The sequence below is a fragment of the Kwoniella dejecticola genome, chromosome 5 (genome assembly GCF_000512565.2).
Source record: "Kwoniella dejecticola CBS 10117 chromosome 5, complete sequence".
Taxonomy (NCBI): Eukaryota; Fungi; Basidiomycota; class Tremellomycetes; order Tremellales; family Cryptococcaceae; genus Kwoniella; species Kwoniella dejecticola.
Window position 1 is genome coordinate 960,072 of NC_089305.1, and position 18,951 is coordinate 979,022.

Genomic DNA, 18,951 nt, shown 5'->3' on the forward strand with positions numbered 1-18,951 from the left:
CGATTGAAATAGTGGGCGAGGTTTAAGGAGTGACTTCTGATCGGAGAGAATTTACGTTATCTGATCTGAACATCTGGATCACAACGTCATTTCGTAGCTCTCAACTTCGAGCTCTGCTCGACCTTGCTATTGCTACATTACTTACTCATCGGCGTGGTAATATACACTACAAGACCGATTCGATCCGAGTGGTGCAGTAAAAATATGACGGCAGGACGATGATTAGAGCTCTGGATTTACTGGGACAATGTACATACGAACACTCTAGGATTCTCGATCTGCAGCAACACCAGCAGCGGCAAAAGCAGCGGTATCTTCACTCGATCTCTCTGGGCGACGATTCCACGGTCACGGCGCGCTGTGAATCTAGGGGAAATCACTCGGAGATAGGATCATCACTATCTTCGGACCCGTCCTGTTCCCGCCCCTTGTCCTCAGCTCCGACCTCTTGCATAGACTCAACGACTTCGACAAGTTCCGTAATTTCCACTGGACCAATTGAGCCGCCAGAACCAAAGGACGAACACTGCAAAAGCCCGTATTTTGTTCTTCAAAAGGAGAAGGATCGCTCGGACCTAAATGATAAGATGAGGACGAGAAGTCAAGCTCAAAGCTCCAAAGCAAGTGTAGATGCAAATGTCAGTACAGACGCCCCGTTTGATCAATTCGAATTATCGACACCGCCCACTCCGCCCGAGACCCCACTTCGCGATACACGGCGACGCAAGAGGCAGAGAACGGATATTCGCCAGTCAGATACGGATGTGCAAGCCAAAGAGCATCAGAGTGGAGAGGAAGGGGGAAGACCACCTACTCCGGAAAGTCTAGTCAAATCCAGGACGAAAAGGCGAAGGAGAAAACAGGAAGAGAAGGAGGTCGTTGTTGAGATACCGTCTATCGTTCAAGTGGAGATACCCACGAAGAACGGAGATAGAAACAGAACTAGTCATGAACCAAGGCCGAAAAAGGGTAAGAACGTGGAGGCGAAGGAGAAAAAAGGCAAGAGGGAAAAGCAAGAACTCAGCAGGAAAGGAGAAGGCAAAGGGAAAGCCTCTCTTGGAGAAGAACACGGTACGACCGGCGATAAAGAGGAGATTGTTGTTCAGAGTGAGAAAGGTGTTTTGGAGCATGTAGGTAAAATCCACTTGATACAAGGTAAGTCATCATTTCCTTGACTATCACTGATGTAATCACGATTTGGCAAATGTCTTTTATGGTAATGGCTGTGAGATTGGTGATGAGGCTGATGCTGATTGAGGGGCTTAGAGAAACTACGATACGATCCTTGGAGGATGCTCATCGCTACTTGCCTTTTGAACAAGACTGCTGGTCGCGCTGCTCGACCTATATTGGAGATTCTGTTGGAGAGGTACCCCACCCCGAAGGAGCTATCGGAGGGTGAGTCATCCCATTCATTGCAATTCAGTCAAGTCCAGTCTAGTCTATGTCAATCATTCCAATATACCTCATCTCCTCCTCTTTCAAATTGCAGCCACAATGACCATCTCATTTTCAGCGACAGTGTCACAATGTCAACGTCCATGTTCATTACACTGGCATATATCGCCTCGATGCTTCATGCCTCATGCATCTCACTGAAGAGGGCATCCGCTAAGCTATGGTGGATACGCAGCATCCATACCAGACCTTTCAACCCTTCTATATCCCCTTGGTCTATTCAACCAACGCGCCTCAAGTCTGATTCGTTTCTCAAGGCAATATCTAGATTACAATTGGCCCTTGTATCCTCCTCCTCCCTCTGGACATCCCTTTTCGACCGAGCATATTCCACTTTTACATCCAAATACGACCATCAGTGTACCGGACGAGCTAGATGTGAAGATTTTCTACGGATCAGGCGTATATGCCTCTGATAGTTTTAGGATTTACTCGCATCTTTTACCTGGAAAAGGAGCGCCGGAGCACGAAGCGAAGTGGTTGAAGAAGGGTGAAAGAGCGCGAGAGAGAATGAGGAGTGAGGGAGGATGGGATGGGAGCGTCGAGCGTTTGAGTGGACATCTTTCGGATTCGGAATCGGAATCGGATTCAGGTTCAGATTGTGCTCAAGGAGAAGATGATGAATGGAGAAAGGTGATTCCGCTCGGTGAGTGTCCCATTTCAGTGACATTTCGTTCTAGTCGCGATCAAGGGTGAGCTGATTCTTCTCGATGCGTGGGTGCGTGTGGGCCTTCAATGCTAGATAAAGAATTAAGAAGATATCTTGTAAGCGAAGTCTCTCACGGGATTATAGCATGAGCCGCTAATTTAAGCTCATTGTCACACGCAGATCTGGCGGTGGGGTATAGAAGGGATAGTGTATGATATACACACTGGACCGCGGATAGTGAAGGAACGAGATAAGGAGAGGTTGAAATACTTGCTCAAGGATGATACTTGACTTGCTGGATGAGAGATCTCAAACCCAATTTCTTTATCAGATGACCTTCATCGGCTTGGAATCCGACACTGCTTGCTTCGATCAACTTGTCTGATAACTCGGCTATGTTGCGCGAGACATCTACAGTATACACATATACATAAACATGATATCGCTGATAATGATGATAATGATGATGCTCTACAAACGATGATGATGATGATACTGTTACCGTATTGCTCGGATTGTTGTCTTAATGTTGTACAGGGATGACAAATAGGATGTATGTATAGAATAGAATAGAATGAAATGATCTCTCTACAATTCAACGATCAACTGACTTATTCGAAGGTCAAAAATGAATGAGCGAAATCGAATTTGATCCAGACAGGAAGGTAATACAACCACCACAACTACACACAATCAAAGGATACTAGTAGGTGCCCGACACCGGATCACCGTGCGACGGATGAAATGGCGAATACGACTTGAACCCGGTACTGATATCTCACAATAATCGGAACAATTCTCTTTGAAGACCCAAAAACATTTATGGTATGCTGAATGACTTCGACAGCCTTGATCGCAACGACCTTCCTGCTTTTCTTGGCAGACCGAGAGATCGCAATGGGGCTTTAAGATGCTATGATATGTTAGGAGCTGATCCGAAGCATCTTTGGAACATCCTCAGAAGCTTGTTAAGTATCAGTTGATCCTCTTGATCAGCCGGCCCAGGATAATGAGTGTTGTATTCGTAAATGTAGGGCTGGTAAGGATTTCGGTTCATCGTCTGAGCCAGAAGGGCAATAGCACCTGTTGTCGTGTTCAGTGAATACGGTCAGTGTCAGTGAATCATGTCAGTAATATTATGGTTTCGAAGGTCGCGAGGTGAGGAGTGTAATCAGTGGGTCAGTAATTTTTCCTTGTCAGTCAGTAGCCCAGGAATTGAGTCTAACCTGATGTCACATCTACGAGTCGTGATCAGCATAATCGCGCAGAAGGTGATTTGAGCAAGCTTACGGAATAAGTCCCAATAAGCAGGGCTCTGTTTACCGCTCAACTTGCTCATGATACTCATCAGGGCGTAGAAGGGGCCATGCCTTGATTTGACAAATCTTGCTGCTGCAATAGGCGGACCGAGAGCCAGGTGGCAGAGGTGAAGCAGGCAATGAAGTTCCTGTGATGAGCGCGGTCGAAGCTATACAAACGACACAGCAAGTGTCAGTGCCAATCTCAGCTGCGTCGGATCGATTGCGCTTGCTCTCACCTCAGTAATCAACTCAGCATGTGAGACGATTGTGATGGTTACAGGTCTTTTCTTGCCACCTGTGCCAGGGCCACCTGGCATGTAGGAGTTCTGACGACTCTGAAGCGTTTTCTTCGCCGCCTCAAGCGACGAGACCTCAACATACTATGGCAGTATGAGCTTGTATTCGGAACCAGAATAGACTTACAAGGTAGTCCTTGGTTCTACCATCGAATCGGTCAAGTGGTATGTGGATAGCCTGCGCCACTTGAGTAGACAATGTGTCCTTTGGAAGGAAGTGTTCCACTATCTCGGGCGTAACATCCTATCAGAGCGTGGATTAGCTGGCACCACATGAACAAACGCTACTAAGCTAACCCATGCGATGTTATCGATCCTCATTACTACCGAGATGTAAGGTTGCTCCGCCACGGGGATCTCGTAATTAGAGAAATTTTGGAATCGATATGATCCATCTCTTTGATCGAGATTCTTGATCTTCTCGAAAGTGGTAAGACCGCCTGCACAAGCAACGCATTGAGAATGAATTCTGTCCGGTGAAACCGCCGACAGTGTCGATGAGAAGCAAGCGGAACAAGTGATATGCTAGATTGATAGTCAGCCTACATGCGGGCGTCGCACAAGGTATAGCTTACTCCACAGGGTATCATCTTTTTCGCCTTTTTCAGCTCGATCCTCGTACCACATGCGCTGCATAGCAAATTCTGATCCTGCTTGTCTTCCTTATCGGACTTCATCACGGTCACATCATTGTCTGAGCTAGATGCCATATCGACATCACCATCGAGCGAGTGTCCCCGTCTCCTGGCAGTGGGACCAAAGATCCTTCCGGGTGCACTTTGACTGGAAGGAGAGATGGGGATCATAGGCTTCGACTGGTAAGGCGAAGTAGGGGTCGATGCGGGAATAGTTGGAAGATCAGGCGATTTGCTCGCTCTTCGTACTTTCTCAGTAGGGGGAGTAGGAGGCGGGGTCGGAAGCGATGAATACACCGGTTGGTGGAATAGTGTAGCCTATTCAAGTCATTCCGCTTGTCATGACATAATTTCACAGACGTATAAGGATCACTTACTAATTGCATTGGCGTTAGCACCAGTCTGGACGAAGCTTGTGAAGCTTCTGGTGTAATGATCATCGTTGAGCCGTCTTCAGAAGTACTAGAAGTACCGAAGCTTTCTGCGGGACTTGTGTCGTAGCCTGCGATCGATCCGTATTCTTCGTATGCAGCTGTGATATCAGTGAACTCGATCCAGTTCATGGGCTCTGTGAGTACTGGAGAAAGTGTAGCGGCCCTTTCTGAAGCTGACGACACAGGGACAGCGATCCGAGGGGAGAGGAAAGGGGAGACCGATTTGGAGCGTCCGTGATGGGTACTAGTGGTCCCGGATGAAGGGTCCGAGCTATCCGAAGACGAGAACAGCTCCAAGGTCTGATACGGATATTCGTTGCCAGTCTTTATGATCCACGAAGGCTTTCTTTTACGCTTCATTCTGGCCTAGATAGGAGTTTACACATCAGTCTGATGGGTCATTTGTGTAAGAGGGGGCTATTTGCCCCGCGATATAGATATAGTCAGCGAAGGCTCACGGACCTCTTGTTTCTCCTGTGAGCTAAGGATTTCTTCTGTATTGTGGGCCGTGAGCTGAGTCGAAGGACCTTCAACAGCCTGAGAAGGCTTGTTAGGATTCTTAAGAATGATCTGAGCTACGTTGATGTGCTTGGGAGGCCGGAAGATGATGGTCTGCCCTCGACACTTGATGGGTGTAGGTGAAGGAGGAGGGGCGTTCATGTTACCATGCAGAGAATATGACTAGCGAAGTCAGATTGCTGACCAGGCCTCTGAACAGTCAGCCAGTACGAGCTCTTTGACACTTGGATGGCTAGCTGCTGATTTTGGATTTCTTGGTGGGAAGGAGAAAAGAGAAACGATGAAAGAGGATTGAGCATTCACAGGTTCATATACGGCCAAAGCTGATTGCCAAGTGGACTTGTCCGGTGGAGGTCAAAGTGCTAGCCCCACGTGTTCCCTTCCTTTGTTCCACGTGAGACATACTTCGGTTAACTCCGCTCGTTGTTCCACCGGGTACTCTGCCCACCCTCGTCACCACATGGAATCATTCAACATCGTCCATTAAGATATCGCTGATTTGTACAACCTATCTCACTGACTATACTCTTTCGCAAGCACATCTCACAAACAATACTACGAGCGATCTCAACATGGCAGCCGATCCCAAATTCTTGAAATACGTAGATGATCACCAAGATGATTACATCAAACGATTATCTGACGCTGTGGCTATCGCTTCGTGAGTACTCAGTCTCACAAGAAGCGATCAGCTATAATGCAGAGGTGATAATCGGACCGCTGACTATTGTCTCACATTGCAGCGTCTCAGGAAACTTAGCGTGAGTATCCAGCTGAGGTGATGATCTGACCCCGAAGCTGATCTATCACCTTGCATAGCTATGTCAAGGATGTCGAAGCAATGGGAGAATACCTTGTCCAACAGCTTACCGCTCTCGGAGCAACAGTCGAGAAGCGAGCCATTGGTACCCATACTTTGGAGGGCAAAGAAGTCGATTTACCCCCAGTGATCATCGGACAAGTAGGCAACGACCCTAAGAAGGTGAGCATTATTGCGGAACATTGTCAAACAGCGGACTTGACATACCCTCCTTTGATGAGCTGTGCTGATCGCGTGATGTCCTATGGTGTGATGTGGTAGAAAACATTGTTGGTATACGGTCATTACGACGTTCAACCTGCTCTCAAGGAGGATGGATGGTTATACCCACCATTCGAACTTACTCCAGACCCTAAAGGTTCAGGTAAATTGTATGGAAGGGGTTCCACGGATGATAAGGGTCCTGTCCTTGGTTGGATCAACGTACTAGAAGCTCACAAGAACCTTGGTATTGAATTACCTGTGAGCTCTATGCAACTGACGTTTCCGCTACATTAGTGACAGCCGCTGAAATCATGAGCTGGATTTGCTCAGGTCAATCTGAAAATGTGTTTCGAGGGTATGGAGGAGAACGGTTCGGTCAACCTCGATAAATTCATTGAATCGGAAAAAGACAAGTTCTTCACTGGAGTAGACTGCATGTGTATCTCAGGTCAGCTCTCTTTTTCCTGTTTTACCCTCGGAAGCCCACAAGCTGATGAGCAGAAAAGACAATTACTGGCTCGACACCAAAACACCATGTCTTACATACGGTCTGAGAGGTATCAACTACTACGAAATCAAGATCAATGGTCCTGATAGAGATCTCCACTCGGGTGTATTCGGTGGTACTGTGCATGAACCCATGACTGATCTCATTACTTTGAGTGAGTTACGCGATCGATATGCATACTTAGGGTCGTCTCACTGAGGCTCACCTGTCGTTGTGTGCAGTGTCAAAGCTCGTCACTGGTGATGGCCAGATCTTGATTCCAGGAGTCAAGGAGATGATTGCGCCTGTGACGGACGACGAAAGAGCTAAGTTCGAGGCTATTCACTTCGCTATGAAGGATATTCACGACGCTGTTGGAGGAGATGTCACTATTCACGATGATGGAGTCAAGACTGTAAGTCACGCACGAGACCAATCATTTTGATCAGAATGGAGCTGATTCTCTGCCTTCAGTTGATGGGCCGAATGAGTACGCTACACTCACAACAATTACCAAAGAGGATCAGATAGCTGATATAGACTTGATCAGGAAATCCAAGTTTGTCTTTACATGGTATCGAGGGCGCTTTCTGTGAGTCAGCTGGGTGGCGGCCCAAGCTCGGTAGAAGCTGACCCACTCGTAGCTGCACCTGGGTCCAAGACTGTCATTCCTTGTCAAGTCAAGGGTAAATTCTCCATCCGACTGGTGCCGAACCTCACGGTAGCTGGAGTGACCGAGAAAGTGGTTGACTACGTCAAAGCGGAATTCGCTAAACTTGGATCAAAGAACAAGTTGGACGTCTACTTGACTCACGGTGGCGAACCATGGCTCGTGAGTTGTCATAATGTGTTGACGTCGGGATAAAGCAGCGCTGACATGACTTTCTCCACAGGCTGACCCTAACGTAAGCTTGCCTGATGCCAACACATGCCTCGGGGATGTGCGGACTAACCTGTAATATTGTAGCATTACTCTTACCGAGCGGCTCACAAGGCGACTGAGGCTGTGTATGGCCAGACCCCGGACTACACTCGAGAAGGAGGTGAGCGTCGACGAATTTCATGTTTCGTAGTATGCTTTTTGCAGCCGAAGTGCTGATAATCTTCTTCTAAGGCTCTATCCCGGTCACACTTGACTTTGCCAACATCCTTGGTCTGAACGTACTTCTTCTGCCAGTCGGACGAGGAGATGATGGTGAGTCATCGCGCCTTCAGAGACCTTGGCATGCGATCTGACTCTGACGTTCTTCACAGGTGCCCACTCTACCAACGAGAAGATCGATACCAGCAACTACATCAACGTGAGTGTTTCTTTTGCGCTAATTGATGAAAAGATAAATGAACTGACGCTGGACTCTCTTCGAAGGGTACCAAATTACTCGGTTCATACATGTACGAACTTGCTGCCATCTCCAAGGACTGATGGCGTCCCTGTACGTCATTCCCATATAAGTTCGATTGAAGACAATTGGACTGGTCGATATTCGCAGGTGCTCTGTCTTATTTATATATGTGTATAAATGCATACAACCAAATGAACGATTTTTCTTTTCGTATGGAGACAGCAGGTTATCCGAATCCAGCTAAATCTAACGCTGAGATGTATTGCGAAGTCGGCTCATTCCCTTCATCTTCATCATCCTCATCCTCATCCTCATCCTCATCCTCCTCCTCTTCTTCGTCATCCTCTTCGTCGTCGTATTCTTCTTCTGCTTGCTCGTCATCTTGATAATATTGATCGTCATCATCGTTGTACTCGCCCACATAATCTTGAACCGAATCTGCTTCTGCAGAAGCGCTTTCAGAGGTATACTGATCTGACGACGAGGTGATTGTTGGCTCGCGAGACAGTCTGAGAGGTGGGTTCGCAGCCGCGGGCGCAGGTACAGGTACAGTCGCAGATACAGGTACACTTCGGGGTGTGTCTTGGGGAATTGCCGTATCTCGATTCGGCTGATATTGTTGAGATTGTTGATATTGATATTGATGTTGATACTGATGGCTATTCTGGTTTTCAGAGGCAGAATGGAATGAAACTGTCCTGCCCAGTTTATTCTCTCCATCGTTGTTCTCATTGGACGGATTCTCAAGTCTAAGGTTTGTCTTAGTATCTTCATTCCGAGCCCCAGCCTCAACACCCCCGCCAGTACCGCTTCCGCCTCCGCTTCCACTGAGTATCTGCGATATCCCAGATAATCCAGAACGCAGATCATGCACGGCCTGACCTAATATACCGCCCTCTTCTACACCCCCGCTGACTGTCGTTGTCTGGAGATTCTCTCTGCGCGAATTGACCCTTGATAAGCCTTGATAAGGCGATAAAGACGGAGAACCGATCGGGGGAGTTGTCATACTGGTATTACCTACTTGAGCAGAAGTAGATGTTGTGGCCATTGTTTGAGCTTGGGTTTGAGGTTGAGGTTGAGGTTGGGGTTGAGGTTGGGGTTGAGGGAAAATGAGTTTCATTGTTGGATGTTTACGCACTACGAGAGGATGAGGGAAAGGTAAAGCTGTTGAACCGTTTACGTTGGTATTCACATTGACAGATTGGCTTGAAGGGGTTTTGTCTCTGTCTCGCGTTTTGGATGAAGAAGTGGAAGGTGCTGTCGAAATAGGTACGGGTGGCCATAGCCATCCTGGACAATTTGGGATAGGGACGGTCAATGATTCTGAGGACGGAGAGGAGAGGTATGAGGTAATGAAGGGGAGTAAAGGGAGGTCTTCGTATTCCGGTTCGAATCTAGATGATGCAGAGTCGCATGTCAAGTCAAGGCAAGCAAATTGTAGAGAGCATTCGGGAAACGGCGAAGAGAAAAGGGGGAGACGAAGGAGAGAGAAACCGCTTCACTCACCGACAGATCTCGTTGATTATACTGTCCATATGCCATCCTTGAAGTTTCCTTAGACAAGCCACGATTAGGGTGGTATGTGATATGCCGTCGATGTCTGCTATGTAGAGCGGATAGACTTTTGGGTCGAGGATTATCTAAGAGCAGAGAAGCATGATAATGTAATGATTCTGAATGTCAGCACCTTCGCTTCTGGGTCGCGGGGCATCTTGGTTGGATGAGTCCCTTGACACATTAGAGAGATGCAGGTATAGGACGCATGAGACTCACTTTCAACACTTCGGAAACCTCAATCTTGCCCATACCCAATTTCTCCTCACCCATCTCTTCAGCCTTGATCCACCTCACATCCACCTTATGTCGCTTAGACCACCGTATGAAATCGTCATCCTCCTTCAACACCTTTTTACGAAGTACAACTACCGTCTTGAGGTTTAGGCGTTTGACGAATGATCGATTCCTCGTAGTGGGTATTGATCCTCTGTATAGCGTCTCCGTCTGAACTCGCGGTTGCGAGACCGCATCGTTGTTACTGTTATTGTTATTGCTATAACTGTTGTAATCCGCTGTTATACTTATTGATGACGCGACTATCGAGAAGTGGTATGGTGGGGTAAGCATCTGTCATATCATCCCTTTCCGCTGCCAACCGAGTGTCAGTGTCCTTGCGATATGTATAGTGAAGACGATGATGATGATGTTGATGATGTCGTCGATGGCTTATTTGACGGTGAATGAACCAGTCTTGAACGGAATATTAGATATTTGCTACCGCCGGAGCGTCATACTCCTTATTACGTTGTTTTCTTCACTCTCTCTAGTACTCAAGACGAGGAATTTCCCTTTCATCCTACAACCCACTACTACACTTCCCAACTCAATGTATTGCATCTTGCGAAACGCCCCAACCAAGCTCGTATCTGCGACATCGACTTGATCTCGTCCAACCTGCAGCATCAAGCGAGCACTCTTTCACGCCGCTGTGTCGATCACTGCGAAATTACCCTTAGGTCGTGTGGTTTCGGGTCGGGAATTGGCCAAAAAAGCAAAGTTGTAAACAATCTTCTAGATTGGCCCCAAAAAGCATCCATTCTTTCTACAGCAAAGTAATAAGCCAGGACAATCAGCAAGATGCCGAAACCGACATTCTTCCAGGCTGTGATGAAGAAGCCCACAAGGTCTTATGCGGATCCATATCATTCTTCACCATGGGACGATCAAGAACAAAATCAGCAAGCCAGCTTCAGCTCTAGTCGCTATGGCGGAGGAGGAGGATCATCGTACTACCAATCTAGTCGGTATGATGAATATCATCAAAACGGCGCTGGACCTAGTAGACCCCGTCGGACAGGGTCCTCCGTGTCCAGCTCAGTCATGAGCGATCTTGCACCGCCAACTTCAGCCCATTCTCTAGGTAGCAGATTTCCCAAACCAGCCAGAAGGGTAGTCAGCAACATTACCCTTCGAGATGGGAACATCATCCATGATCACCCAACCTCGCTGCCGAAATCATCATCTTCAGCCGTTGGAGTTGGCTCTACGACTACGACTCGCAAGAAGACTATCAAAGCCCCTAGAGTCGGCGAAGAAGCAATTAGTAGGAACGGGACAGTAAAGAAGAAGAAGAAGAAGCCGCGGTCTGAGGCAGGATACACCCATGTAGACAATGAATCGATACTTTCTTCGCCAACTTCGACTGGTTCCCTCATCATGCCTCCTCCGATACATTCTCGAAGCAGCGAGACGTCCTCTTCAGCGCCTTCATCGCCTATACCTCCGTTGTCGCCTACCACATCAATCCACCCATCGACAAATCCTCCTCGGCGGACTGGCGAAAAACACCTCACGCCATTGCCCCTCCTCACGCCGCCCAGCTCTGAGATGTCTACTCCAAGTTCTTCCGCTAATCGCGTGCCAACGCTGAATACAGATAAAGACAAGCCTGTTCCAAATCTACCAAAATTGGCCGTTCAGACAGCCCCAAAAGTCGCTGTAGCCGCAGAATCAGATGACGAGGACGAGGACGAGGTGTTCTATACACCAAGATCATCTGTGGTCGACCTCCAAATCCCTTCACCAATCCCTTCACCCGTCAATTCTGACCCAGTCCATACCCCTAAACCCACTCAACAGGCTCCTATACCGCCAATTCTGAAGTTCCTGCCACCAACTCCAGCTCCAATACCTGAGACCTCTGTGTCGCCTTTCCATTCCGAGCCATCATCATCTGCAAGCTCTTTGCATCCTGATCGACCTTTCGCGCCAAGGCCCTCTCCAAGCCTCGTGATCCCATCATACATCGAATCTGGAAGTAGCCGAGAAGCGGTAGAGTCTCCCAGGAACGAGGAAGAAGACGCTCAGAGTGCATATGGGGAGGCTGGTTCTGACGAAGAGGAATCGTCGGAGCGACAAGGCAGATCAGGTAGGTCACGCCAAACGAGCGGAACCCTTGACAGACCGAATCAAGGGGTTTGGTCCAATAATTCCTCCGTTGTGGGTCATTCAGTACCACCCTCAGTCGACGGTCACAGGTCGGCTTCCCGTCAATCTTCTTCGAGGCACATCTCAAGGAATTCATCCGACGAATTGCAGTTCCACGGTAAGAGAAGACCGAGCATCCCAGCATCCGAAGCCTCGTTCGTATCCGCGCCCAATAAGCTGGAAGGTAGCGTGAGAGGTTCCATCAGTGGGTACGGGAAAGGTGGTTGGGCAGCTGCAAATTCTTTCTCCGGCCGTTCGAGGCCCTCATCGCCGGTCATGTTCATGCCTTCGTCTGGTGATGGTTTTAGTGATTTCCATGTACAACCTCCGCCGCGCCAATCGAAGTTTACCCCTCTTCCATCGGCGAGTCTGTCCCCGACTTTCGATAAGATCACGGACGGAGTGAGATTAGGAGGATCCAGTGCTAGAGAAAGCCAGAATGGACTTGTGCCAGAAAGAAGATATGGAGAAGGTTTAAGACCACATAGTAGGGGCGATTCTTCACCTAGCGAATATTCGCAATTATCCGATGGTCTAGAAGGACTGGAAATGCCAAGTCGGTCATACCTCAAGGACTATAGTGCAGGCAGTGCCAGTCGAAGCACGCCACCTTCAGAGGTAGAATCAGGCGGAGGAGAAGCGAATAGGACGACCGCAAATCCCAGCGGACCGCCTATACCTGGCTCTTTGGCCTTCCCTGTTGCTCGAGTGGGATCTCTGAGTCTGGGTCACACGACGTCCAGACCGCCTTCGAGGGCTGTGTCGCATACACAGGCCCCCTCAAGACCGATGTCCCCTGCGATGGACTACAGACCGCCTTCCAGGGCGGCGTCTCAAGCTACTTCGAGACCAATGTCACCGGTCATGGACTACCGTCCGACCTCACCAGTTCCGAATCGACCCAACTCAGTCATGTCGAATTCCAACTCGCCAATGACTTTCAACTCTCCTTCTTTTCTCAATCCGGACATACTCACGATCTTACCTGAAATGACTCACGAGGATTCGGACAGACTGTACAGATCTGCAGCGTCGGAATCTGGCGGAAAGGGTCGTAGGACCTCAATGCAAGATTGGGGATCGTATAACCCATCTAGGCGGTCTAGCATCTTCCGAGCGAAGAGTGAAGTTGGTCACGAATATGAAGAGGACGACAGAGATACACCATTGCCGCCTCCAAGACGGAGTAAATCGGTCATGGGATTCCGGAGTCACGAGCAGGAGAGGAGCGAGAAGAAATGGGAAGGAAGTAGCTATGGTGATGGAGTCCTCATGGAATCAAATGGTCGAGCATCGGAAAGCGTAGGCGGCTACACGTAAGTACGAGGTTTTCACACCATTTTTGCTGGGTACATTGGACCTAGTGTGACTAATCAAGTATTTGTAGTAATCTGATCCTTCCGTCTGGCGCATATCGACCCATCAATCCCGCTAAATCAGCCTCGGCCGTTGATTCCCGTATACTGGGCATGCCTCACGCTACGATGGCTTCGATAGTCCTCTCTACCACTTTTTCTCGGCATTCTTCTACCCCAGCACACCTTCGTGACCAACTACCGCCTCTAGTCGATTTCAGCTCGCACCTCAAACCCCCGACCAAGGTCAATGACCATCAGCTCCTTGTCCAGGTCTACGCAGTTGCCATCGATCAGAACGATGTCAGGGGTTTAGATGAGAAAGCAAGGTATGAAGTTGGCAAATTCGTCCCTGGGCGAAGCTTTGTTGGACGCGCTTTGGTCGTTGGGGCGGATGAGAAAGAAGTGGTCCGAGGAGATATCGTCATCGGGATCAACGATATCCGCAAGGTGAGTAGCGGGTCAAATTAGGAATCTCGCATAAAAGTCGTTTACGGTCAGCTGATAAGTCGATTGATATTTTCCCTTTGGATTCGATCAGAGTGGAGCCTTATCAGAATACATGATAATCGATCGTCGTCGTATTTCTCGAGCTCCTTTCCCTACGCAATTGACTCTCGAACAACTATCTCTCCTTCCACTTCAAGGTATATCAGCCGCTCGAGCTGTTCGAACACACTTAATCCGAAATTCACGCGCACTGATCATCAACGCCCATACCGGAGTGGCCGCTTTGGTATGTCAGGAGATGTCACGCTCCGGTGTAAACGTGACGGCCGTCATTACGGGTGGCGAAGACTCTCATGGGCACCACAAACAATGCCTGGAGAATGGCGCGAGGGGCGTCCTTACTGGAAGTCCGGCTGCTGTCATGCTTAACCTCGAAGAGAGTGCGTGGGATTACGTTTTTGACAGTATGGGGGGAAACAGGGTGGCAGAAGCTGCTAAGAGATTATTGAAAGATGGTGGAACGTGAGTGTGGCCTTTCTTTTGGCTTCTCTTGCAATTGTTTCTCGCACTTTGCTTTTGTCATCCGTCCCTGCCTCGAAGATTCCTATTCACAACCAGACACTCCATGTAAGCGCAGCAGAAGTTTAATCTGTATCCAATGCTAATCACGATATCATCCTTCAATCAGATTTATCACAACCATCAGACCGGACTCATCCTCATCATCCGATTCCAACTCGACCACCAACAACCCACACGAATCTAGTAAACACTCTCGACCATCCGGGCTCAAATCCCTCAAAGCTGCATTCGGCTCTTCTCGATCGAAACAGAAAGATTACAAAAACATCAACGTCGAATACCTTCCCGCGGTAGGTACCGGTGAACCCGAGGTGGATTCGTCTGGGATGGATTACAGAGATATCATGGAAGAACCCTGTATGGCTATTTTCAGACCGCATCTCCCTGATTCCGCTTCGATCAAACATAATTCCTCTCTGTATTCCGGAACAGACCTGAATCACAACGATAAGAACCAAGCGAAGACGATAGTGCATTTTGAAAAGGGTCACGAGATCTTCAAGAGGGACTGGGAGGGAGTGCGGGTGATCAGGGTCATCAATTGAGCTGGCGTGGATTTGAGGCTGGTTTGCTAGAAGTGGTAAATTGATAAAGGATGACACAGGACAACCAGAGTCGGAGTACTTCATTTGTATCATCCTGTGATTCTGCAATCTGTATTCTGGTTTGTATGTACTCACTATAACAAATGCATCCATCGTCGCGTGTCCAAATTCAGGTGGCTAGTAAAGCACTTACCTTCGCGGAGGCTGATGTAGGTAATCAGAGGAGGACAGTGTAATATATATTCGGCCAGTCGCCGAGGAAATAATGTCCTCTGTGTGTTGGTGTGAGGAGGCGACGTAAAGGATCATAAAAATTAAGGCTCTGTGTACGAGTATCCCCGCCTATGCAGTAATTCACACATGACCGCAGAATGTCATCGACAGTCCATGTGAGATACAGGAAAGCATCAAGGTCAACCAGCATGTCAGCACCGAGCCTCTTCTTTCTTTTCTTGATTCGGTAAATACGTCACTCAGCTTTCGAAGGGGTTCAGCGGTCGGTCTCATTATAATACATGACCAGAGTATAAGCGTACTTTGCGCTGACGTACTGACAGCAGCAAGGAATCATATGTATATGTATAGATGTGTGTGGAACAGAAATATGATGTGCGACATATGACAGGAACAAGCAGAACGTGACCAGAACAGTAATAACAAAATCAGACAGAACAGAACGAAACGAGACGGAATCCAGCTGAAAAATCAAATTTAATGAGGACCTATCTATAGTAATCCGCAATCTCGCAAATTGACTTGAATGATCACGTCACTAGAGTGAATAGACATCAGCGATCACTTCAAAGCCCATATGAGGTCTTTCAGTAAGGTCGGATTGGAGTGAAGAGTACTCACTTGATAGCTGAGATGACGAATGATAAAGCCTTTGTGTCTGTTGCATCGGTGTAATGCTATTGATCGATCCCATCAAGATCAAATGGATCAAATTAGCCATGCTCTCTATCTAAATCGTGAGGACGGACTTGACTTACCGCATAGATAGATTTCGATGGGTTCTTATTCAACGCCACGAATTTCTCAAGCAAGAAAGCGCACGCAGCATCGTAATTGGCTCCTCCGCGATATTCGGGGAAAGTCACTGCTAATGGCGAAACAGCTAATTTGGCTCTGAAAAGATCGATTTTGTTCAGGAATAGTATCATCGATGTTTTGGTGAACCACCTACAACATTTATTACAGGTCAGTTAGTACGCCAGAGAGAGAATGAGGAAGAAGCAACGTAAGCTCAACTGACCTTGAGTTAGCGACGGATTCGAAAAGAGTCATAGCTTCCTGCATACGATTGACAGTTTCATCTTCATATAATTTCTGGTCGTCTGTCATACATGGTAACGGTCAGTCGTCGATCCGCCTCTGAAATTCCTCTACTTTGTGATTACGCAACTCACACTCTGATATAGCGATCAAGAAGACAAGCGCAGTCACCGAGTCAAAGATATTCAACCATTTTCTTCGTTCTGATCGTTGTCCACCAACATCGAAGAGCTTGTATGTCAGTTCACCAATCTTGAAGTGCGTCTCTCTACGATGAACGCAAACATCTGTCAGTCCGCTTTGACATCGCATGGATCACTAATTTAGAAGTAGACTGTGACACATACGTTATACCGGTCGTCTTTACTCGTGCTCGTAATATATCTTGATCAGTAGGCATATAATCGTTCTGACTAATCCGCGATATTGCGTCAAAGTAGCTTCAGAACATCAAATATTAGTTTGATAATCAAGCAGGTATGTTGGCTAGTGAAGACGGAGTACAGTCGACCCACTAAGGTGCAGAATCGTTCAATTGAAGCTCGTTCCGCCTGATAAAGGCTTGTTGGACACCTTGATCTTTCCATAAACCTGCTACGGCATCCGCCAATTTCGGAGGGAAGATATCTCCCTCAATCTGTGCTGGAGCAGCCATGATCAGGTCCCAGCGCGTTTGGTTGTTCGGGTTGACCGGTATTTCCATCAATGCTACTCCTTCCAGCAATACCCTATGACCACAATATCAGCTTGCTGACGTGCTTGGTAAAAACTGAGCTGACTCACCTCATCGATTGGACCGTATTCGAATATACGATTTCCCTATAGCTATCTCGTTCTTCCACATCATACGGTCTGTGCAGAGCTCAGTCAGCTCCAGACACCTCCAGCAGTTAAGGTCCGTTTAAGCTCACTTGTTATAGATTAATCTCATCTGCTTCAAAACCGTCGACTTTCCTGATTCTCCCGCTCCCAGCAAAAGCATCTTGATTTCATTTCGTAAGTTTGCACGATCTCGCTTCAGCTGCTCGTCAATCTCGGCGCTTCCTGTGGGAGTGCGATCGCGTCAGTCAGACCCTCATCTCTCTACCAGCCTATTTCCTCTGCTTTCATCTTGGCTGTTCTAGGCAGAACGAGAAGCGAACAAAAAGGATGAGATAGAAGACGGGCAAGACTCACTGGCTTTGGCAGCGGCATCTTCGGTAGACTGCGTACAACCCATCTTGACTAATTATCGATTGCTCAGATGGAGGAAGGATGGTAAGAATGGTGATTGAGACGTTGAGAGGAATAATTATATATGAGAAAGAGTGACGATGTATATGGGAATGTATTAGATGGAAAGAACAAAAAGACTGTGCTTTTCAACCTAAAACGTACAAGTTGGATGTATATCGTATATTAGCGTGCGGCTTTAGATCTGGAAATTTAGTCCCAGATATTGATTCTTTATATGAGGACAGATAAGTCGTGCCCCGTGCGCTTTTCCTTCTGTCTGTATCGCCATTCATCAAATAGATTTCCGAAAGCACGACCTCAACCACAACGAGTGATGGCGCTTAAAACGTGTAAGGTAAGGTTTTGCGATATGAGAAAGATTAATCAGGCAAAGGCAAGGGCAAGAGCAAGGGGGAAAGGGGTGTAATCAGAGGTGATGAACGGATAGTGAGTAATGGCGAAGGTGGAAGGGTATTCCCTTTCAACACACAATCAATCAATCGATGTTCACTCACTCGGTGTAAGAATTCCCGTGTTCGTCCTCCCGTACCGCAGCCCTGTACTTGTGCGTCGTCTTTTGTGTATCTGTCCGTTCGATTCCAGAAAGAAGGCTCTATCACCGTTCCTTCAGATCACGCTGACCTAGAATGCGGCTTTGCGCCGAAGATTGACGGTACAGTCGAGGGACCAGGTACTGGTTGATTTATGAGTTGATTGATGATCTGCTGAAGGCTCTCTCGGTGGGGTCGTTCGGATTCCGGAGATACTGTATAATCTCGATGTTGAAGGTGAATGAGAAGAGGTGGGAGGAAGAGAAGTCGAGATTGAGGGTGAATAGACGTTGAAGGCGAATAGGAATAAAGTGTAGTTGGTCGTTCGGTCAGACCGTGAGGGAAGATGTGATGGAGCCTACGTGTGTTATATGATGGTTGTCAAGGTCATCCACTATTTTAGCGCTCCATGTGGATCACGACTACTAATTGCTTGACGACCGACAAATGACTGAGCTTAGAGGTATGAGCTTGCGATGGTGCCTTGGGGTTTTAGGTCGATGCTACGCCCTATAGTCGTCGTTGTCCTGCTCTCCGCTGTGTTTGTGTCCGCTTGTTTGCGAGGAGGAAGCGGAGCGAGGTGACCGTCTATACACGGAAACACAGAGGTGTATGTATGACTGTCGTTTTTTAATTTTGATGAAACGAAAATAACACAAAGGGGTTCTGTCTTTGATGAAGAACAAAGCGTTGATGAAGGGGATGTTTCAGGTCTTGTTGTATCGTACAAGGGACCTAGCGTCGACGGGATGACCGAGGTACAGGTCGATGAGATGTGATAGAATGGGACGAAAATGAGATGCGAGTCGCTCTGTCGACGATGTGAAGGATGGTCTTGAGGATGA

At 47.8% G+C, this 18,951-nt stretch overlaps 7 protein-coding genes across 7 annotated transcripts; 4 read left to right on the forward strand and 3 right to left on the reverse strand.

Annotated features, from left to right (window-relative positions):
- Window positions 1–218: 218 nt before the first annotated feature.
- Window positions 219–502, forward strand: I303_104451 (uncharacterized protein; the record flags this gene model as incomplete). The annotated part of the gene is made up of 2 exons (XM_065968960.1): window positions 219–310; window positions 391–502. The coding sequence occupies 2 exons, from the start codon at window positions 219–221 to the stop codon at window positions 500–502; spliced, it is 204 nt and encodes a 67-aa protein (XP_065825032.1).
- Window positions 503–587: 85 nt separating this feature from the next.
- I303_104452 (uncharacterized protein) lies at window positions 588–2,398 on the forward strand (the record flags this gene model as incomplete). Its single annotated transcript, XM_065968961.1, has 5 exons — window positions 588–1,155; window positions 1,267–1,398; window positions 1,634–2,104; window positions 2,201–2,223; window positions 2,288–2,398. 5 exons carry the CDS (start codon window positions 588–590, stop codon window positions 2,396–2,398), a joined length of 1,305 nt encoding a protein of 434 aa, XP_065825033.1.
- A 622-nt stretch (window positions 2,399–3,020) lies between these two features.
- On the reverse strand, window positions 3,021–5,433 carry I303_104453 (uncharacterized protein; the record flags this gene model as incomplete). The annotated part of the gene is made up of 8 exons (XM_065968962.1): window positions 3,021–3,190; window positions 3,398–3,575; window positions 3,645–3,788; window positions 3,832–3,948; window positions 4,002–4,229; window positions 4,280–4,657; window positions 4,717–5,139; window positions 5,236–5,433. 8 exons carry the CDS (start codon window positions 5,431–5,433, stop codon window positions 3,021–3,023), a joined length of 1,836 nt encoding a protein of 611 aa, XP_065825034.1.
- Window positions 5,434–5,864: 431 nt separating this feature from the next.
- On the forward strand, window positions 5,865–8,226 carry I303_104454 (uncharacterized protein; the record flags this gene model as incomplete). The annotated part of the gene is made up of 15 exons (XM_065968963.1): window positions 5,865–5,953; window positions 6,036–6,053; window positions 6,112–6,274; window positions 6,374–6,574; window positions 6,647–6,764; window positions 6,823–6,978; window positions 7,046–7,218; window positions 7,278–7,293; window positions 7,354–7,395; window positions 7,448–7,635; window positions 7,697–7,708; window positions 7,771–7,846; window positions 7,918–7,998; window positions 8,058–8,104; window positions 8,170–8,226. 15 exons carry the CDS (start codon window positions 5,865–5,867, stop codon window positions 8,224–8,226), a joined length of 1,437 nt encoding a protein of 478 aa, XP_065825035.1.
- A 146-nt stretch (window positions 8,227–8,372) lies between these two features.
- Window positions 8,373–10,273, reverse strand: I303_104455 (uncharacterized protein; the record flags this gene model as incomplete). Its single annotated transcript, XM_018407865.1, has 3 exons — window positions 8,373–9,543; window positions 9,656–9,789; window positions 9,923–10,273. 3 exons carry the CDS (start codon window positions 10,271–10,273, stop codon window positions 8,373–8,375), a joined length of 1,656 nt encoding a protein of 551 aa, XP_018263076.1.
- Window positions 10,274–10,783: 510 nt separating this feature from the next.
- I303_104456 (uncharacterized protein) lies at window positions 10,784–15,065 on the forward strand (the record flags this gene model as incomplete). Its single annotated transcript, XM_018407864.1, has 4 exons — window positions 10,784–13,449; window positions 13,521–13,938; window positions 14,030–14,460; window positions 14,627–15,065. 4 exons carry the CDS (start codon window positions 10,784–10,786, stop codon window positions 15,063–15,065), a joined length of 3,954 nt encoding a protein of 1,317 aa, XP_018263075.1.
- Window positions 15,066–15,791: 726 nt separating this feature from the next.
- On the reverse strand, window positions 15,792–17,559 carry I303_104457 (uncharacterized protein; the record flags this gene model as incomplete). The annotated part of the gene is made up of 10 exons (XM_018407863.1): window positions 15,792–15,837; window positions 15,921–15,976; window positions 16,058–16,247; window positions 16,321–16,402; window positions 16,475–16,608; window positions 16,688–16,780; window positions 16,856–17,068; window positions 17,124–17,192; window positions 17,252–17,384; window positions 17,517–17,559. 10 exons carry the CDS (start codon window positions 17,557–17,559, stop codon window positions 15,792–15,794), a joined length of 1,059 nt encoding a protein of 352 aa, XP_018263074.1.
- Between the last annotated feature and the right edge of the window lie 1,392 nt (window positions 17,560–18,951).